Source organism: Panthera leo, chromosome B3, assembly GCF_018350215.1.
Source record: "Panthera leo isolate Ple1 chromosome B3, P.leo_Ple1_pat1.1, whole genome shotgun sequence".
Lineage (NCBI taxonomy): Eukaryota > Metazoa > Chordata > Mammalia > Carnivora > Felidae > Panthera > Panthera leo.
In genome coordinates, this window is record NC_056684.1 from 69012248 (window position 1) to 69035555 (window position 23308).

General features: G+C 39.4%; 1 protein-coding gene across 1 annotated transcript in view; it reads right to left on the reverse strand.

The window, feature by feature from the left end:
* Positions 1–23308, reverse strand: part of AVEN (apoptosis and caspase activation inhibitor) — a 197796-nt gene that overhangs the window by 4938 nt on the left and 169550 nt on the right. Inside the window, exon 4 of the mRNA XM_042943129.1 lies at positions 1342–1412. Within this exon, the coding sequence (XP_042799063.1) occupies positions 1342–1412 (71 nt within the window). The remainder of the gene's footprint in view (positions 1–1341; positions 1413–23308) is intronic.

Genomic DNA, 23308 nt, shown 5'->3' on the forward strand with positions numbered 1-23308 from the left:
GGTCCCCACCGTATTATCTTCATTCACTGATGACACCACTTATTTTATGTCACGCTTTTTCGTTCATTACAAAAATATTTACTGATCATCTACTTTAGGTCAGCCACCGTGCTAAGGCCAATGCACGAGCACGGTCTCTGGCTGGTTCACCTTTGAACAGGCTGCATCTAATAAAATATCTAGTAAAGAACAAGTTCTCAGTGTTCTGATGAATGAAGAAGTTTAGGATTATTTGAAACCCTCGGGATAACTGAAACATTCTCTGAGAGTCAACACGGCCCAAAAGGAGTTGAAATGTGAGAGGTTATCTGTTTGCAATTTGTCCTAGAATGCTAAACTGCACCTCAGGCATCTGCCCACACCGACTCAAGCAGACAAATAGTTTTAATTCCCTACTTTCTCCATGGGGTAATACATACCCTATGTAAAGTGACAGGCAGTCACTTTATAAGTAACACCCCCCGCCGCACAGTGTGGTAAATCAATGCCCATCCCAAACAAGTAGACATCACACCAGTCCAGGGGTAAAATGAACCACTTACAGTGTGCATGTGTGCAGAGCTAACAGCAGAATGGGGAGGAGGGTGCCCGACCCTTGGGCTTCAGGTCTGCTATTCAGCCACCTGCCTGAAGCTGTGGACAGATTGTGTAATCATTGTACCAGACAGTATGCCCTAGCCATGGAGTCAGGGAGCCCATGACAAGCCACCACTCATTCTCTGTGCTTTGTAAAAGGCTAAGAACACCTGTCATCTCTCATATGGAAACAATCAGTCAAATCCCACTTGGAAAAGAATCGAAACTCCTTGGGATGGAAGTATGGCACGAACACAAAGCGAATGAGGTGGTTGGCCTTTCTGGATTCGCTGAAAGGCTTCTGTGATATTTGTCATTATTTTTATAGCTTTATTCTTCTAATTATAGATAAAGAGTTATCTAAAGCTATAAACTTGAGGATTTTTTTCACCTGATACCAAAAGCAGTATGAGGGGGAAAAAATTACTTTTCAACTCCAAGGGGAAGTTTCACAGAAAGGGAAAGAAGAGAGGCCCAATGGCAGAGCAATCCACACAAAAATCATGACTATAAACTCACTACCTTGCAGCCCAGTCTATGTGAGGAATTCACACAGATGGCCAGGTGTAAAGGTCAACTCTAGCTTCAAAGACCTGTATAATTTAAGCTTCCCAGACATTTTCTGAACGGTTTCTGTAACGGAGACTAAACTGTACATGAATGACTACTCTTTTCTACACGGAGACTCTATCTCAACAATAATGTAAGGATGTTAGTCTCCAGCCTTGAGCAGAGCCAACCCGCATTCGAGACAAACCATCTTACCTGTTTTGGACACGACGCTTCACCATCCCACTCCTTCTCCTCGACAAAGCGGAACTGAGAGAATGAGTCCCCTAGAGATAGAAGAAAAAAAAAACCCACAATTTTATGCAAAAGCCAAAGGAAAAGGCTCAGTTCTCTATATTTCCCCTCTGGCATAAAAGTGCCACTTCTAAAGAGCTAACTGTCCTGAATTCGGCGACATCATTCAGTTGAAGTTCTTGGCTTCCACATCCTTACACAGCAATCTGTGTGTGCCCTTGAAAATATTGTTGGTGCCATCATTCACCGTTTCACCCAGTTCTCAGTAAGCCACCATCTCCATGCTATTCGAGAGGCAACAAAATAGTTCAGGCCTGCAGACATGGCCATCTACTCGTATTTAGCACATTTTCATCTCATCTGCTTAATGTATGCAAGGAAACAGAGATTTATGATTTGGGGAGCAGGTGCAGCTGAAAAGGCAGAAGAAACGAATTGAAGGAAAGAAATTCTAGACTTACCCACGATATGACAGACTTTTACTATCTCTCTCAGGTGAGGTGACCGTCCTCAACCATCACTCTAAAACTCACCTGGTTAGAATGTCACATGCAAAGTAAAACTCAAAGAAGGTGCACAAAATTAGTTCATGTGAGTCCTGGTGCGCTGCTCTGAGCTCGTGGAATAAAGGAAAATGAACACGTAAGATCAGCATAAACAAGCGTGAAAGATGATCCTGGACAGCAAGCTTTGACACAGGGCTTATTTTGTAAATGCATACTTATTTGGTTATCTGCATTAAGAACATCTAATTTATACATGAAGAATTCTTTCTCTCCCTAGCTTTCAGGATTCTCCAAAATGTGATCCTCCCTCAATAACCCATGTTTGCTTCCTATTTCTTCAGACTTTCTGCTCGAGTCGACCTCTTTTCACGTTCCAAACATACTTCATATTCTATCCTAGGCTCTTTCATTTTCAATCCTCCCCCCTTGTCTAGAAGACCCACACACTTCTACCCATTCATATCATATTTATACTCTTTTGTGATACCTCTCAGGTGACTTAACCATAGAATCCATTCTTCTAAATTAAAAGAGGAAAAAGGAAGTGAAGAATTCAAAATTAAAGAGACAAAGATAAAATTAGACCCTATACTACCCCCATCATTTCCAAAACACATGGGTCAGAAATATGAACATTTGGGAAGATCAAATTAAAAGCAAAAAGGACCAAGAACACCACTATTAGAAGGGGTAAAGTTAATACTCTTAGTCATCAGCAAATCAATTTGATCCCTCAAAAATTATGACAATAAAGGATCTGAATGATATAATAAGGTTTTTTATGTATATATAGATATGAGTATGTGCACATATATATTATGATTGTATCTGTGTACTCTCTTTATAAATATCTGTGTGACATTAGTTTTTAAAAAGAGCTATAAAAAGGCCACCAAAAACCTCAATAAATCTGAAATGTAGCAGTATTTGCTAATGATAAACATTTATAGCACATATAAGCAAAGGGTTAATATCTCTTACATACAAAGAGCTTCTGCAAATCAACCAGAATAAACCACCTAGTAGAAAAAGAGGAAAAGGAGTGAAAATAAGAAATACCATTTGCTAATATATATAAATATATATTATACATATAATTATATATATACACATATATGAATAAATTAAAAATCAATCTGGTAGATTTTTTAAAACTTGACCAAATATCTGAATGCCATATTCACTGTTATTTTTGGCATTCCTGAACTTATATATTATAAATAATGCTATATAATATATAATAATGCTATATAATAATGCTATTATAAATAATGCTATAATCATTATAAATGATGCTAAGACTGCATAGAATAATATATAACCAGCACAAGGTATCAGTAATACAAACAAGGCATGCTAGACTGTCTAATATTTGAATATTCACTTTCAAATACAGGTAAGTTTCCAACAATGGCTAAATAGCTTGATGTAAACCAATCCTCTTACTGAGAACAGCTTAGGAACACTAGGCCAAAAAGAGCCACTTAGCACACAAGCGACAAAGGTCTCAGAAAGAAGAGAAGCTAAGGAGGTAAGCCTGACATTTAGAACTGCTTTTCCCTTTGAGGCATTTATTCATTCCCACAGGTGGTCCTGAGAAACTGAAGAACTGAGCATAAAGTAACAACCAGGGAATGCAGAGCGCTTTTGCTAGTTTTATGGTACAGGGCAGACAAAAATTGGAATTCAGGGCCCAAGGATGAGGAAGAATCTTGGAAAACCCAAGACATTCACATGGGAGCCCTGATGAGTACATATTAGAAGTGGGAGTTGGGGGGCATCTGGGTGGCTCAGTTGGTTGAGTGTCCAGCTTTTTATTTTGACTCAGGTCACAGTTGTGAGATTGAACCCCATCAGGCTCTGTGCATGGAGCCTGCTTGGGATTCTCTCCCCTCCACCATTTGCATGCTTTCTCTCAAAAATAAATAAATAAACATTAAAAGGAAGAAGGAGGAGGGGGAGGAGGAGGGGGGAGGAAGAGAAGGGGGAGGAAGAGAAGGAGGAGGAGGAGGAGGAGGAGGAGGAGGAGAAGGAGAAGGAGAAGGAGAAGGAGAAGGAGGTGGAGGAGAAGGAGAAGGAGGAGGGGGAAGGGGAGGGGGAGAAGGAGGAGAAGGAGGAGAAGGAAGAGAAGGAGGAGAAGGAGGAGAAGGAGGAGAAGGAGGAGAAGGAGAAGGAGAAGGAGAAGGAGAAGGAGAAGGGAAAGGAGAAGGAGAAGGAGAAGGAGAAGGAGAAGGAGAAGGAGAAGAAGGGAAAGGAGAAGGAGAAGGAGAAGGAGAAGGAGAAGGAGAAGGAGAAGGAGAAGGAGAAGGAGAAGGAGAAGGAGAAGGAGTAATGGTGGGGATGAAGTAGGAATAAGCCAGACCTCCCACAATCTGAGGCAAAGCTATAAATCATCTCAGTCTCTGATTCTGCCCATAAGAAGCAAAAGTAAATCCTTTTTGGAGGAAAATGACATTATCAATAGCCTAAAACTATCTCTACTATTTTTCATAACCAGTGTCCAGAGTTCATTAAAAACCATCAAGCATATCAGGAGAGGAGACCAAGGTAACAAAAAACTAAGGTGACGGGGGGAGGGGGGGATAAAACCCTAAAAAGATCCACAGAGGTTAAGATATTTGACTTATCAGACATGGATTTTATAATTGAGCAATGTAAACATTTTAAGAATAGGAAAATCTACAAAATCACAATGACATCCACGAAGTCATCATGATTCATATAAAATGTACACATAAAAAATACAAAGAAGAAAATGCTTGAGGAAAATGAGATGCTGAAAACACAATTTGCTTACAGTAATCAAACTTCAAAAAACACATTTTTAAAATTATAATAAATAAATCGTAGAGAGGCCAACATTGAAAAATAAGCTTGTTCAAATGCCTCCAAAAGAATGCCAACCCCTCTGATCCTGTCACTGAAGGTGAAAGAGTATCCAGACTTGTGGAAATCATGAATCTTAGCATTTCAAGAGTGCTTCTGGAAGAGGTGTTACCGAAATTCTTCTTCCTCAATTATACTGCAACATGCACAAAAACAATGGTGATAGTACCAAATGTGCTACTCCTCTACCCTGTGCATCAGACATTTGGACATGTAGACCTCCTTTAAGTAAAACAGCACAGGGGCACCTGGTGGCTCAATCAGTTGAGCGTCTGACTCTACGTTTCGGCTCAGGCCGTGATCTCCCGATTTGTGGGATCAAGCCCCATGTCCAGCTCTTCGCACTAGGTATGGAGCCTGCTTCAGATTGATATTCTCTCTCTCTCTCTCTCTCTCTCTCTCTCTCTCTCTCTCTCTCTCCCTCCCTCCCTCCCTCCCTCCCTCCCTCCCCCCCCTACCTCCCCCCCCCAACCCTGGCCCCTCAGCCCCTCCCCTGCTCACACTCTCTCAAACAGACAGCACAGTTCCTTAACAATCTATTCAATCCTGCTCCTGCTTTACTCTCTTGTTGGAAGAGTTCCTGGTCTCACACTCACATGGTGAGTCCAGATGGAGAAGTATAAAGTAGAAACCAATGAACAGTGACAGCTAACTGTGGTTGACAATGAACAAACATGGGTGTCTCAAGAGCTGTAAGCATTCAAAGTTTCGGTCACACTGTATGTTCAGATGGTAATTAAGGCACAGTGTAATGGACAGAACTAGAAAGCATAAAAGGAGTGCTGTTCGTTCTTTCTTCCTTCCTTCCTTCCTTCCTTCCTTCCTTCCTTCCTTCCTTCCTTCTTCCTTCTTCTCCTTCTCCTCCTCCTCCTCCTCCTTCTCCTTCAGCCAAAGACTAATTTCATGAGTTACAAGAGGTTGTGGGCCTGCCTTGTTGTGTACTTACACAAAACCCTAAAACAAGATGGAGGAAGAGCCAGTACCTGTTACACAGGCTGCTTGAGCAACAAAAGCCCCCTAATATTCTACTTTGATAAGAATGCCAAAATCACAGGCCTGCTAAATCCAATGATAGCTTATTAAGAACATGATTTATTCACTAGAATTTGCTAAATAAGGCAGGGGGCAGATTTAAACGAAACTGATATACTTTGAGAATACACATTTTTCTAACGTATAAGTCTCGTATCATTCTATCGCAGAAATCATGGGGAAGCTGGTGTATATGCAAGGAAGGCAAGATACAGATACACGTGATGTTGAAACAATTCTGTTACATCTTGAAAGTCAACCACATTAATTTACTGCCACAATTTTAGAGCCAAAGTTAATGACAGATTTTTTTCAAATAACTAATTGTATGAGGCAACAAAAATATTAGAAAGTTGGATATATGTGTTGGCAGCAATCTTAAGTATGCTCCTAAAAACATCGAGAGAGTATGTTTCTGGCAGTGCACAATGCTTCAATTTCTGAGATTCCTTCCATTAAACTCTTGATCGTCACACAAATCTCCAAGGCCAGTGGTTAATGAGGTTGTAAGTCTTTACCTAGACTATTACCTAGTTATTATTGGAGAGGACGAGGTTAGTTGCTGAGGGACAACATTAATATCAGCGGTACTATACTCTGTGTAGTATATTATAGTGACTGCAGGAATAACCCAACACCAGGTAAAAAGGAGAATATATATTGTCAAAATTAAATCTGACTACTATAACCTTTTATTAAAAAATTTTAAGTTCTGTTAAGTTTTCAGATTTTTTTTTTGTATTCCAGACATCCATTCTATGACAGTGATATTTAGCTTTAGTTTCAGCTAAATATGACGTACCACTTGACCATTTGGCCAAAATATGATTTTGGTGTGCCTCCAATATTCAGTTAGTGACACTGTACGAGGCATTTGAAAAATAAGGTAGCTTATGTAACGTACAGCACGGTGACTATGGTTAATCCTACTGTATTGCATAATTGAAAGTTACTGAGAGTAGATCTTAAAAGTTCTCATCACAAGAAAAGAAAATTGTAACTATGTAACAGATGTTAAGTAGATTTGTGGGTATCATTTTACAATACATGCAAATGTTGAATCATTATGGTGTACACTTAAAGCTAACATAGTATTACATGTCAATCACACCTCAATTAAAAAAATAAGGTAACTATATGTACTGACGTGCAAAGATATTATTTCAACTGCTACCTGAAAAAATCAAGTTTTAGTACAGCATAAATAAGATATATATGCATGCAATATGCATATGCACACATGCTATATACACATATGTATATATCACAAAAATACTAATATATGCATAGAAATAAGCCAAGATAATTATATACCTATTTTAAGAATGATTCTCTCTCAGAGGTTGGGATTAAAGGAGACTTTCCTTTCTGCATAATACATTTTCCAGTTGAATTTTCCTTTGTAAACAACAAGCACATGTTACTTTTGGAACCTAGCCACTAGCCACAAAGAAGGAAATCTTAAAAAAAAAAAAAAAGCTAAAATTTCTTGAGGGCGAAGACCTTCTCAGAACGCATTTAAGACAAAATATGCATAGATCTCATAGGCTGGGACCACGGAACCATAGGTGTCATTCATTATAACCCTCCCTTTGTAGAAGAATAGAGAAACCTTAGGTCTAGACAGGCTCAGTGGTCTAACCAAAGCCAGATGGTCAGTTAATGGCTGAACACCAACACCTCTTGAGTCCTACCATTTGTTATTACACCTATAATTAATAAAATTATTTCCACTAGGCTTCTTGGCTGTCTGAGTTTCCTAGAACAAAAACAGGTAACAAATATTTATGACATTTGATATACTAACATTAGACAAGCTGACATGTTGGAAGATATGAAAATTCAAACTCAAAAGTAAATAATTCTTCACTTTAGGAAAGGGATTACTTCAGGGGTTCCTTTAAATAACCACAATACGACTTTTAAAAATAAAAGTTTCACAGAACTCTGTTAATGGTAGTATTCTGCTAATGATAGCATTGGAGAAATAAAGGTGATGACCAACTCCGTCACTGTATTTACAATACCCAGGATTCTCACTCTGCCTTCCTTCCCAAATTGGTCTAACACAAGTCTTAGAATCAGTAACAAAGCGGACACTACACTTGTTAGAATTCCACAGTACCATATTAATATGCTTTCAAAAAGCTTACCATCTAGTCATAGATAACACAGCTTTGGATTATAAGCTTACCCTTTCAGCCCCACCAGCAAAAAAATTGAAAGCACTTAATACAACCATGAAGCTCTCCAGAGGAAGTTCAGGTGGGATAACAAGGAACGACCTTTATGTGGGCAATAAGAACCCACTAAGATTCCCAGTTCCAACAATATACATCAGGTGTACATGAAGAGTGAGCGCAAAAGACAGAAGATGTGCCCAAGCCTAGTAATACCTACTAATTCAGTAGTGGCAGCCAATTCCCATAACTGACATCTGTCCTACGTATTTGGAGCTCTTTCTCATAAAACTGGCCCAAGTGGCCGAGTTGCAGTGCATCCTTTCAGAAACCAAGTCTAGAAAGCAAGAGGAATATATCACTAGTTCTGAATGAATACTTAGTTTAAGCTCCATTTTCCTGGCTCTTTATCGTGATCACATTTGCCATACAGCCCTGAGAATATGCCCTCAACCAGGACATAGGTCTCTGGGAAATCACAAATGAACTCCATAGGCTGACAAGTTCACAATCTTCATAGAAAGAGAGTAAGTCCAAATAGTCATCACGATGGCTGCTATAGGAAAATGAAATATACCCTTTTATTCTCTCTGAATTTCTCTATTCTCATCTATGAGATATTTGGGAAGTCAAGGTGGATCCTAAATCCACAGGCTGACACAGATCACACCAGAGATGACCCACAGTTTAGCTTAAAGGACATAAAAAAATCTTTGCCACCCAATGTCTAGACTAGCTCCCATGGATGAACTTTTCTAGATGTAGATGTCAAACACTTTGATATTTACCCAAAACAAAGCAACAGCTAACTCTTTGTGAGAAATATTATACAAGCCACTACAGTGATTAATAAAAAAGTTAGGCTGAGCCAAAATAACAGGAGAGGTAAGAAAAATCTCTCCTCCTGCTCAACAGTGACCTATAATTAGCTTTCTCACCAGATGTGGGGCCCCAAAAGCCCCTGAGCATCAAATATCCACATTGAGCACTACATAGTAAGATGTGCCTATCTTTCCAATGCCCCTAAAATGTGGCTTTCCCATCTGCGTGGATTATGTTGAAGGAAAAGCCAAATACACTCAAGTACCCTAAGAGGGTTCTAGGCTTTATGAGAGAAGGATGATGCAGACATTCTGGAATTTAGAATCTAGCTGTTTTCCACAAAATAGTTGGTGAATATCCTGTATTAACCCTGTACCATTGTAGACAATCTCGTAAAATCTGTCAGATCAATTCTTTTTTTTTTCTTAAGTTTGTTTGTTTGTTTGTTTGTTTAGAGACTGTGGGAATGGGGACAGGCAGAGAGAGAGGGAGAGAATTCCAAGCAGGCTCCACACTGTCAGCACAGAGCCTGATGCAGGTCTAGAACCCACGAACCATGAGATCATGACCTGAGCTGAAATCAAGAGTTGGATGCTCAACTGACTGAGCCACCTAGGCGCCTCAAGATCAATTATTTTCTGAAACAAGGCCAACATCAAACCCTGGCACAGAATTCCAAGACGGAAGCAAATGATTAGACAAGGCAGAATAAGTAAGAGAAATGAAGGACCAATCCTCAGCCAAACAATGGAATCTTAAGACGTTACAATGACCTGTAGTAAAATAGTGCGTCCCTTAGGATTAGGTCTGGCTGTGTGTAATGAAGACCTACGAATTTATGGCTTAAACAAGATAAGAAGTTATATCTCTATCAACCAAATGAAGTTAACACTTAGGCAGTCAAATGCTGGCATGGTGGCCCAGGTTCCTTCCAGTTCATTGCTCTGCCATTCCTATGAAGACTCTTCTCGCCATGATTTAAGATGATTACCAGGGCTCCCGCTATCCCATTAAAATTCCAGACAGCAAGATCCAAGAAGACTTGAAGAAAAACGGGCAAAAGGCATGCACCATCTGTCAGTTATGTTTTCCCAGAAACCACCACAGAACATTTCCACTTATTTCTCTTTTGGCAGTAGCATATTGTTTTATTAAGCTACAAGGAATGTGGGATAATTGATTTCTTCCCAGGTGGCTGTTGGCCCAGATGAGAATCAGGGGTTTGAAGAGAAAGAGAATGAGTATGGGATGGGGAAGCAAGCACAGTTGACTTTGAATAACACAGTTTTGAACTGCACATGTTCATTTATGATTTTTTTCAATAAATACAATACTGTAAATATTTTCTCATGACTTTGACATTTTTTCTCTAGCTTACTGTGCTGTAAGTATATGATATATAATATACATAACATACAGAATATGTATTAATGGTTTACATAATCAGTAAGGCTTCCAGTCAACAGTAGCCAGTAGTAGTTAAATTGGGGAGGGGAGTCAAATGTTATACATGGACCTTTAGCTGCACGGGAGGTTGGCACCCAAACCCTGTGATGGTCAAGGGTCAATTGTACCCTCTTTGGCAAATTATCAGAAGGTCCTACTCAAGGGGTAGTTAGTAAGGGTCAATTTCTAGGGTAGTGATTGTGCTCACTGAAGTGTGAGTTGTCTCTATTTCAGTGAAATGCTTGTAACATCCAAACTTCTCAAACTGTAGTTAAAATTAACTTTAGAGAATACATGCCTTTCAGCTTTTTTCTCCAATTCTGATCTGAGGTAAGTGTAGGATAAATTTCTAGTTTCCGGCATAATGTAAGAATTTTACCGAAATAGTTTACTACCTTTCTCAGGGGAAATGGGCATATGTGAAGTTAACAACTTTAGGAGTAACAATTCATTTATTTAGTAACTTCTTCAACTTCAAGAGTAACAATTCACTTACTTAGTAACTTTTTCATTCTTTCATACAATTTTCAGCACAACTATGTGCCAAACACTATTGGGTGTTAATAATATAAATATATAAGACACGCTCCCTGCTCTCCTGGCTCTCAGATCTGGAGTTGAACAAGTCAAGAAGGGGCTACACAAAACACACACACACACACACACACACACACACACACACACACACACAAAAGGAGGGTTAAATTCCTTCCCTAAACCTTTAGAAGGGTTTGTGCTGTCCCTTTCTTGTTTGATGCCTATATACACATAATGATATGCTTATGGTGTTGATTTACTTAACATATTCAGCCCAGGGATGCCTGAGTGGTTCAGTCGGTCAAGCATCCAACTCTTGCTTCCGGCTCAAGCCATGATCTCACAGTTCACAAGTTCAAGCCCCACGTCAGGCTCAGTGCTAACAGTGTAGAGCCTGGTTGGGATTCTCTCTCTTTCCCTTTTTCTGCTCCTCCTATGCTTTGTCAAAATAAATAAACTTAAGGGGAAAAAAGATTAAGTCCACCTAACAGCTTATTTGTACTTTATTTATAGCCTTTCTGACACCCAAAAGTTGGCAAAAACCATCATACAAATAATCAAAGGTTCCATGACTAATACCTCAAGTAGACTGCCCTCTAATGCCATCAGTAATCTTATAGTGACACACAATTCACTTCCAGAGAGAGATGAGAAAGAAGAACAAGGCCAACGTCAAACTGTCATTACCTGGAAAATAGCCTGACACCTGTAGAATGATGCTTAGGTACACACACACACACACACACACACACACACACACACACACACTTCAGTGCAGTAATACAGAAAAAAGCACAATCCCACTAGTACTACAGTACTCTCCAAAGCTCACTTTGAAACTCAGCAATGTGGTCTCCTAGCAGAGTCAAACCTTGCCTGAATTCCGTGGCCTATCATCCGTTGCTCCTTATTGTTTCATTTTCCTGTCTCTATACTGAGTACTATTTTGAAAATCAATCTACCCTTATTATTACTTATGTCTCTCAAACATGGTTATTTTCTACCTTAATCTGCCCAAGTTTTCTTCTTGCAATGAAGAGTTCTCCATCAAGGTTAATGTCAAATAATCAAAAGCACCAAAGACTGCAATCCGACGATGGAACAGAGGGCTCAAAGCACACCCTCAGAGGACACTGTTTGCTGTTTGCTGGAGAAAATGTCTGAACACTCATTTCTATCAGGAATATGAGATTGCTTTCAATTTGTTGTTTACCTGCTAAACGTATGCCAGAGTCTCATAAGTGAAGAATTAACAAGTCTTCCTATTGTCTTATCTTTGACTTGTCTGATTATTTTCTTACTGTACCTCAGTTCACTGAAACCATCTCTCTGGTACTAATTCACATCTTAGTATAAAATCCAAACTCACACCTTTTAACTGCTGACAGCTCTTCCTCCAGCTTCTATTCTCATTTGTAAGATTCTATAAAGCCTCTTTTGAAAATCATATAAGGATTTTCCTAGTCAAATTCATTTCTCAGAAACATAATATTCTCCATAAAATCTTCAGTTGAGCATCTCTAGCAAGCACTAGTAATACCCAAGCTGAAGAGAAGAGACTGTAAGCCAACTGCTTTTACTGACGTCAACTCATGTAGGCGACACAGAACCTGTGAAAGGGACTCTGAACTTCTTCTTCCTCTTGGTTTTCTTTTTTAAACTTTCCCAATTCTGGTTTTTGAGGACACCTGGAATGAGTTTGGCAGGGCAACATGTCCCCAGAGAAACAACATGAGCAGAGGCCTCAAAGACAGAAGGGAGTTTGGCCATTCGAGAAGCAGAAGAAAGGCCAGGATGGCTCAAGTGTGGTGAGGGGTGAAGAGGTAAGACATGACTGAAGAGAAGGTGGGTCATATTCTTCACGTGACTCAACACTTGCAACCAGTTACTAAGGTTTACTGCTCAGCGCTGTAGTCCACAATAATAGCCAGGCTTATTAGCAAAACTCAATTCGTCCTACGTATCCGTTAAGCACATTTTACATGAATACCTAAACACATACTAACTCTCAAGTGATGATTATCCTTAAGCTGTTTACAGAGTAAATGAGACAACACCAAACCAAACCCAAACCCAAACAAACCGAAACAAAACAAAAACACAGAAACAGAAACAGAATAACATAACATAACATAACATAAAATAAAACAGCAGGGCCAAATTGTCACCTTCAAAACATAGAGGGTAGAAGATACAAAAGTTCTCTTTGTCCACATAGGATAATAGCTCATTCTAATTAACATTACCGTGGCTATATGCCATCTCTCCAAGCCATTCTTGAGAACCTAGAACCCAAACATGAAGCTAAGGAATTGGAGGAGCTATCCTGACTGGTAATTAACTCAGGGAAAAATGTTGTGGGACCTCTATGAAATGTTTGGGAACAGACAAATCTCCATGCCTACGAGCATGCCATTTCCTCCTAATTAATATCCAGAGTCGCTAATCTGGAGAGCGACAGACTTTTAAATAGTTAGTGACAGAAGGGAAAAGGAAACACAGTGGGACAGAACGAAACCGGGGAGAAGTATACACCTCACCTAATAACATGGTGAATCCCTGTCACCTGTCCAGATTAGCAGAGAGGGAGTTAGTGTTAAGTCTCTTGGGTCTCTGTTCTTACTCACTGGCCCACAGATTCTAACCCTGGTATCTGGCACTGAGTACTGAACCCTGTCTCCTAGACTTTAGCTATTTAAGACCACAGTTATTTTGAACAGCACCTTTCCAGAACCAATCCCTAACTATGAACCTTGGCCTAGGCCGGCACTCCCAGGCCTGCTGGGATCCATTTCATGGCTATTTTTTTTCTTCACATAGATGCCAGTATTTATTTTGATGATAAGAGTGTTCAACACTTAAGTGCAGCACTACGAAGAAGAAATGCAAACAACATGTTCAGAAGCCTTGGTATTTGCTATTACTGAACATATTTTGATGGGCACTTTTTGGGTCCTGGAATTATTTATATAAATGATATACATTACTTTTATCAGAAAGTCACAAGTTGCCTTGGTAGATCTGTTTAAGGCTATCAGTAGTAAGGATGTTGATTCTCATTATGTAAGTGCCTTACAGTGCACTTGGCTTTCTTTAACTTAAAGTTTACATTCCACATCTCGAATACGGAGTCTTTTTAAAAATCTGATACACAAAAAACACAAAACTATATGGCAGTAACTTGATAAACTGAGTAACTTGCGGATTATACCAAAGGATTCGTGAGCTCACATAAATACAGGTATCCTTCACTCTCCAGAATTCCACGCTATGTCACTCCACATTTACGAAAGACCTACGATAGTATGGTAATCGCTTTTTTTTTGTAAAGGCAAAAATCCTCTTCCAATTTCTTTCAGTGAGAACAGGGACTAATGTAGGTCATTCATAAAAATGAAAGGGCGTAAAGCAAACTTTAAGAAAGTAGAAATGCTCATCGCTTGACAACATTTTGGCTTCAAAGAGTTTTCATAGGAACACTCTGCTTTCAGATAGCAGAGGAAATCTGTACTGAGATCCCTTGACATCCTTAAAATGTGACTGACTTTCTAAAAGCTTTACTTAACACTTTTCAGAATACACTTATGGTTAAATTAAAGGAACATCAGTGGATTATCTATAAAAAACACCTGTTGTTTGGATGCCAACTCCAGTGTTTTCAGTTTGATGATCAGGTTTGTGTTTTATTGTATACTCAAAATAATCATTTTGCTTTTCACGGGTATTATCAAAAGTAGTAACACTTCTTCAAAGTTTCAAAGCTCAACGTAGAATTTATACAAGTGCACTATCAGAGGAATAGCTCTAAACCATTGGTGTATTTCTTATGTTTTAGGAGTAGAATGAGGGTAATAAATGTTGGGTTTACTGCTGCTTTTTTAAACGAAGAATTATCTTCTCTTTTTTCTACGACTATAGGAGAAACTTTGGCTAGGCAAGGAACCAGTGGAATCTGTTTACCAAATTCCATTTGACAAGTTTTAGCAATCATTGTGACATAATTAACCAGCTTTTCTCCATTTCATGTTTACTGCATTTCCAAGAGATGCCACTGGGCAGAATTCAGCAAGTTAAGGGCCTAATTTATCTTAAGCATGTACGTATGCAAATTTAGCCCCATCTGGAGCCTGGTATCAACCAGATAATATGTCTTTTTTTAAATTTTGGCATCTACCCCTAAAGTATAAGGTGTCTTTTTTTTTTTTTTAATTTTTTTTTAACGTTTATTTATTTTTGAGACAGAGAGAGACAGAGCATGAACGGGGGAGGGTCAGAGAGAGGGAGACCCAGAATCTGAAACAGGCTCCAGGCTCTGAGCTGTCAGCACAGAGCCCGACGCGGGGCTCGAACTCACGGACTGCAAGATCATGACCTGAGCCGAAGTCGGCCGCTTAACCGACTGAGCCATCCAGGCGCCCCTAAGGTGTCTTTTTAATAACAACAATAATATTACAATATGTAAAATGGCAGTGATTACATAATAAATTAATACTATTAAATATGCACATAATATTTAAATATCTCCATAAAATGCATAGGTTTCTCTGGTGGACTGGGGAGGGATGGTGAGGAGATTGTTTTTATTTTGTTTTTTTTTTACATTTATTTATTTTGAGAGAGAGAGCGAGGGAGAGAGAGAATCCCAAGCGGGCTCTGCACCATCAGCACAGAGCCCAGTGTGGGGCTCGAACCCACAAACCATGAGATCATGACCTGAGCCAAAATCAAAAGTCCGGACGCCCAACCAAGATGCCCCAGGAGATTGTTTTTTGTATCTGATGTACTGGTGTATTCAAATCATAATCCAAATAAATACCCATAAGACATTTAGTTGATGTGTCCCTTAAATATCTTTAGCATTCATAATTTATTTGTTGAAGAAACCAGACCATTTGACCTGTCAGTTTTTTTCACTTCCTGGATTTTACGGATTTGTACTTTCATACTATCTAATCTGTTCTTTTATTCCTTATATTTCCTATAAACTGGGTGTTAGAATTAGAGGCTTGATCAGATTACAACTGAATTTTCTGGAAGGATGCTTTTAAAATCAGAAAATTAATTAAAATTTATAAGGACAGAATCCAACTTTAGATAAGGGTGTAATGTGTTTTCGAGTTATCTGGACAGGAGGAAAGTATCCCAGATATTGGGATACTTTTTGCCTACTACTCTTTGCCTGAAATATTTAGGAGATGAGCAGATCCTAAAATTGCTCATCAGTAACATCATTTAGTGGTGAAATTAACATAAGTAATAACACAGGAAAGTTTTTTTAAAAAGTGATTAATACACAACCTGTTGTCATCAATAATGACATCATATAACATCCAAAATGTTAATTGACAATAAGCTTTTCTTCAGATGAGAACAGATTAGTTCATGATCACCCACGGAAATGGTTGGATGTTTGTATCCCCTTTTGAACTTTTGTTTTCCAAGGAAAAGGGGTAGCAAGTAAAAGAGAAGACAGTCACTTTCCATGCCGCTTTCCCATCTCTGTAATTTAGAGATGGGACACAAACAGAAGCAGATTTGTGTACAAAGTAAATTCAGAACTCCGTCCTAAGAAATTTCAAAAAGCGGTGCATAATTAGAGATTTCTAAAGAAAGAATTATAATGCTCCGGGCTGGCTGCTTTGTGGGGCTTATGGAATAACTCTTTTTATTTTTTTTAATCCTTATTTATTTTTGAGAGAGAGACAGCGCAAGCACGAGCAGGGGAGGGGCAGAGAGAGAGGGAGACACAGAATCAGAAGCAGGCTCCGGGCTCCGAGCTGTCAGCACAGAGCCTGACGCAGGACTCGAACTCACGGACCGCGAGATCCTGACCTGAACCAAAGTCGGACGCTTAACCTACTGAGCCACCCAGGTGCCCCGGGATGACTCTTGCCCCAGCGAGTTTCACATATTGAAGGGAAGGAAAGGGTTCATGCATTCACCACACATGGGTCCCCCACCGCAGTACCTACAGCATCCCAATGTCTACAGGCTTGGTCCTTTCATTTCCTCTGCTGAATATGGCAAATGGGCAGCCCTCTTTCTTCCCACTAATGCAGGGCTTCTAACTCTAAGGGACGGGAACCTAAACTCCTTTCTGCTGCTCCACATGCCTATGTCCAGTCAATTGTACTCGGGTTCTCACGTTAAAATTTAGTGAGTGATCCATATTATGCTCATTTATTTATAACTATCATTGTGAAAATGTATTATTGCTAAAATGGTCTTTATGTCAGAATTGTAACTGAATTGTAAAGTGGTATTTTGTTACAGAATATAATGTCAATTTTTATCACCCTTTTTTATAGGAGATGTTAAAAGATTTTCTCTTTTCTGGTGGTAAATGAGGGGAAAAAACAGCTATTTGAAATGTCAATGTTTCTAAACCCATTATATTTTTAAAGCTGTTCAAATGTAATAAATTCTGGCATTGCTTTCCTTTGGTTTCTTTCTGAAGAGGTCCATCCGGCTGCCAAATGGGAAGTAGATTTTTTTCTTGAACAGTTATATGTGACATTTAAAAGCTGATAGTTCTATTTATAGATGTAGTCTTTCAAGGTAACTTAACTGTCTTTAGAGAAAGCTTTGATTATGTAGTTTACATATTTTTTTCAAACTTTAAAAGGTTTTGATAGCTTGTATAATACACAGTTAACTTTCCCCCTTTCTTGGTTTGGTTGCTGGGCCTATGATCACCTAATGGCATAAAGGCCATAGAAGACTGGTTTCACAATGAGATACTTAAGCAATGAATAACCAAAAACCACAGCAAAATATACACTATCCACCTATGTGAAGAAAAAAATCGCCACGAAATGGACACCAGAATAAAATGGCAGACAGAGATCAGCCTTATGCAGAGGGTCATCAACATAAAGGGAGACATCTCACATGTAGTGAGATGACTTCCTCAAGTTCTCAAAGCAGCTCCACTTATCAAGGACTATGAACCATGATGTGTGTGTGGCATGAGAGGCCACATGACCTTAAACAAGTAAGATCCAAAATGACCTGATGACTCTGACTCAAGACGATCAACCCAAGCCCAGAGCTCTCTCTCAACTGCTCCTGCCACCGGTGCCCAGTCAGGACTCCACAGGGGTCAGGGTAAATGTTCAGCCTGGGACAGAGTTTTCACCAACACCATGAACAACAGGTAACCATTTACACATAAAAACTGTATCTGATTCAAGAGTGTCAGATCCAGCAATCATAAAAGGCCACCCTTCGTGTCAAGGGGTATATGTAACTAGACACCATGGGAATGGGGGTGGGCACAGAGAGAGAGGCAGACACAAAATCTGAAGCAGGCTTCAGGCTCTGAGCTGTCAGCACAGAGCCCAGCATGGGGCTTGAACCTATGAACCATGAAATCATGACCTGAGCAAAAGTTGGATACTGATCCACACAGGCGCCCCCAGAAAGGAATAGTTTTATTATCTTAGAATGGGGTAGTGCTTTTCAAAGCAAGACTTGATATTCAGAAAACCCATAAAGGAAAAGATGAACAGAGTTTACTACTCAAAACTGAAAACTTCTGTTAGGCAAAAGACACTACAAACATTAGAAAAAGACTGACTTGAATATAAAAAAAAAAAAAAAATTAGCAACATAAAAAAGACAAAATGCTGAAATCCTTAGTACAACAACAGCACCTGTAAATCAACTCAGAAAAGACACTCAACAGAACTGAGAACAAAACATAAAAATAGACAGATTAAGCTCACATAGGAAAAGATGCTCAAAATTGCTAGTTGTTAGAAAATTCAAATTTAAACAACCATAGGAGGCCATTTCACTTTTTGACCATGAGACATAAAAATTTAAAAGAGTAACAGGGTTAGTAAGATACCATATGTTTTCACTCTTATGTGGATCCTGAGAAACTTAACAGAAGACCATGGGAAAGGGGAAGGGGGAAAAAAAAACTTAGAGAGGGAGACAGCCAAACCATAAGAGACTCTTAAAAACTGAAAATAAACTGAGGGTTGATGGGGGGGTAAAGAGGGAGGGGAAAGTGGGTGATGGGCACTGAGGAGGGCACCTGTTGGGATGAGCACTTGGTGTTTGTATGGAAACCAATCTGACAGTAAATTTCATATTAAAAAAAAAAAGAATGTGGAGACATGGGGCGTTTACATTGTTAGTGGAAATGTACATTGGAACAGCCTTTTAAAAAGATAATTGGACATGGCACAAGAACAGACACTCAGATCAATGGAACAGAATAGAGAACCCAGAAAATGGACCCACAAATATATGGCCAACTAATCTTTGACAAAGCAGGAAAGAATATCCAATGGCATAAAGACAGTCTCTTCAGCAAGTGGTGCTGGGAAAACTGGACAGCGACATGCAGAAGAATGAACCTGGACCACTTTCTTATACCATACACAGAAATAAACTCAAAATGGATGAAAGACCTCAGTGTTAGGCAGGAAGCCATCAAAATCCTCGATGTGAAAGCAGGCAAAACCTCTTTGATCTTCGTTGCAGCAGCTTCTTACTCAACATGTCTCCAGAGGCAAGGGAAACAAAAGCAAAAATGAACCATTGGGACCTCATCAAAATAAAAATCTTCTGCACAGTGAAGGAAACAATCAGCAAAACTAAAAGGCAACCAACAAAATGGAAGAAGATATTTGCAAATGACATATCAGATAAAGGGTTAGTATCCAAAATCTATAAAGAGCTCATCAAACTCAACACCCAAAATACAAATAATCCAGTGAAGAAATGGGCAAAAGACATGAATAGACACTTCTCCAAAGAAGACATCCAGATGACCAACCAACACATGAAAAAATGCTCAACATCTCATCAGAGAAATACAAATCAAAACCACAATGAGATACCACCTCACACCTGTCAGAATGGCTAACATTAACAACTCAGGCAACAACAGATGTTGGCGAGGATGTGGAGAAAGAGGATGTCTTTTGCACTGCTGGTGGGAATGCAAGCTGGTGTAGCTGCTCTGGAAAACAGTATGGAGGTTCCTCAAAAAATTAAAAATAGAGCTAGAACTATCCTACAGCCCAGCAATAGCACCAGTAGGTATTTATCCAAGGGATACAGGTATGCTGTTTCAAAGGGGCACATGCACCCCAATGTTTACACCAGCACTATCAACAGTAGTCAAAGTATGGCATGAGCCCAAATGTCCATCGATGGATGACATCAATGGATAAAGAAGATGTGGTCTATATATACAATGGAGTATTACTTGGCAATCAAAAAGAATGAAATCTTGCCATTTGCAACAATGTGGATTAACTAGAGAATAATATGCTAAGCGAAATTAGTCAGGGAAAGACAAATATCATATGACTTCACTCACATGAGGACTTTAAGACACAGAACAGATGAACATAAGGGAAGGGAAGCAAAAATAATATAAAAACATGGAGGGGGCAAAACACAAAAGACTCTTAAATATGGAGAACAAACAGGGTTACTGGAGGGTTGTAGGAGGGCATATGGGCTAAATGGCTAAGAGGCATTAAGGAATCTACTCCCGAAATCATTGTTGCACTATATGCTCACTAATTTGGATGTAAATTTAAAAAATAAAATAAAAAAATAAATAAATAAAAAGAAACAAGCAGATCTCACACACACGCAAAAAAAAAAGATAATGGGGCAGGGGCTCCTGGGTGGCTCAGTTGGTTAAGCATCCAATTTTGGCTCAGGTCATGATCTCACAGTTTGTGGGTTCGAGCCCCGTGTCGGGCTCTGTGCTGACAGCTCAGAGCCTGGAGTCTGCTCTGTCTCTCCCATTCTCTGCCCTCCCTCACTTGTACTCTGTTTCTTTCTCTCTCTCAAAAATAAAAATAAACATTCAAAAAAAATTAAAAAGATAATTGGGCAGTACCTATCAAAATGGACAAAAGCGTATCTACTTTTAGAACCCAGTGTATGTGTACAAGCACTATTTATAAACGTGAAAAACCAGAATCATTCTGAATATTCATTAACAGAACGGTTAAATAACTCACAGCATGTTCCTAATATAGCACACTACACAGCCATTAAAAAGATTGAGACAGGCTTGTATAACTAACACGGAAGGATGTCTGTAATCCACTGATGAGCCAAAAGAGCATGCTAAGCAACACCATTGTGTCAGGGGGCCCCGAGACAACCTCCAGACTCAGTAATTTGTTAGAAGGACTTCACAGGATGCAACATATAGTTGTACTTGTGGCTATGATTTATTACAGCAAAAAAGCACAAAGCAAAATCAGGCAAGGGAAAAAGTGCATCGGGGAAAGTCCAGAGGCACAAGCAGCCAAGAGTCCTCTCCCAGTGGAGTCCCACTGGAAGTGCTTACCTCCTCCAGCAATGAGATATGACAACACGTGTAATGTATTACCCACCAGGGAAGACTCATTAAAGACTTGGTACCGGGGTTCTTACTGGGAACTGAGCACATAAGCACTCTCTCCATACCCCTGCTCCAAAATTCCAGATATGCAAAAGGAAAGCAGGTGTCCAACATAAACTATACAGCCTGTATGAACAATCTAGGCATGGTGAGCCACTCTGATTGGTTCGGAGAATGGTAAGAATCCTCCCAAATTCCAAGTTCCCAGACACCAACCAACCTTGCAAGCAGGACTTTCTTTTGGATAAGCAGCCTCAAGCCTGCTGTGTTGTCTTTTTCTGTACAACCATGAAGAGTAAAAGCAAATCACATAATAGAAATAAGATATATTTAACGTTGGGAGAGGTGCCTGGGTGGCTCAGTCAGTTAAGCATCCAACTCTTGATTTCAGCTCAGGTCACGGTATCACGGTTCCTGAGCTGGAGCCCGCATGAGGCTCCGCACTGAGAGCACAGAGCCTGCTTGGGTTCCCTCTCTCCTTCTCTCTCTGCCCCTCCCCCGACTCACGGGTGTGCACACTCTCATGCACACTCTCTCTCTCAAAAATAAACGTAAGGGGCACCTGGGTAGCTCAGTCAGTTAAGCATCCAACTTCGGCTCAGGTCATGATCTCACAGTTCCTGAGTTTGAGCCCCACGTCGGGCTCTGTGCTAACAGCTCAGAGCCTGGAGCCTGCTTCAGATTCTACATCTCCCTCTCTCGACCCCTCCACCACTCGCTCACTCTCCTTCTCTCTCTCTCTCTCTCAAAAATAAACATTAAAAATAAAGAAAGAAACTTAAAAAAAATAAAAGTAATTAAAGTTGGGACGACTAGGTTCTAGTTTCATCTTAGATAACTCCATTTTCTCAGCTGTCAATTTCATTCATTCTTTCATACACTGGCTGAACATTTATTGACCACCTATCCTACCGTCCCAGATGTGGGTGATACAGTGGTGAATAAAACAAAGTCTGTGCCGTCTTGGAGCTTGTATCCTATCTGATGAAGTTTTGGGGTGATGGTGGGTTGGTCCAGAGCCAATGGCCAAGAAAGAATCCTTGAAGACTTCTTTGATGCAAAAAGGTGATTAATAAACAAAATAAATAAAAGCACAGGGATAGGACCTGTGGGCAGAAAGGGCTGCAGTCAGTAGGGCCTGCAACTCTTGATCTCAGGGTCGTGACTTGGAGCCACCCACTGGGCATGGAATTCTTTTTTCCTATTCCAGTAGCTCAAGTAAGATGTACTCTTACACATATTTAAAAAAAAAATTATCTTCATTTGTACGTACTTGAAAATATATCTTTCAGAAAATATTTAGGGATCATGTTTTATATTTAAAACATTTTGTAATTTTCTAAATTTCTAAATTTTCTAAATTTCTAAATTTCTAATTTCTAATTTTCCAATTTTCTAAATTTCTAATTTAAAAAAATCTATTTTATTAACAAACTATAAAAATGGGCATCTTTTGTCTGTTGCAATACAAACACTTCACATGATAACTATATAAGATCTCACTATCCAAATAACGATGGCCTTTTAATCTAAATCAGTATAATGAAACCATTTCTAACCAATACCAAGATCATTACTGTTAGCATCCAGCAGATTTCTGGCTTTTATTGCCCTCTCCATTCTTGGCTTACGAAGTCTGTTTTATTTTATTTTGTTGTTTTTACACACATTATGATCTCAGCTGAAAACTCTAAAATAATATTAGGCTCATTAAGAACATCATGTTGTCCCTCAGAGTCTCCCTCTCACATTCTAATCAGTGTAAACCTCAAATGATCTGTTTCTCTGCCTCTCCTTCATCCTATTCAACCCAGTGAGTATGAAATGTGTTTCTGCATGGAAAACAAAACAAAACAAAAACATCAGCATCCATCACGCCTTCTTCTCCCATGACATTGTCTTTCCTTTTTTATTTTTATTTTTGAAAAACACTCAAGTATCATTCTACTGAGCTACGATTTAAAGAGCCAAATGATAGGCAGAGTAATTCGAATTTTACAAGTTTTTTGCTTTGCCTTCCCATCACAAATTAAAGCGAATATGTGCAAACTGTGGTTTTAATCTTCTTTGGGTCATGACCTTTGAGGCCTACAGAGCAACTACAGCCCCTTTTCACCACCTATGTATATAGA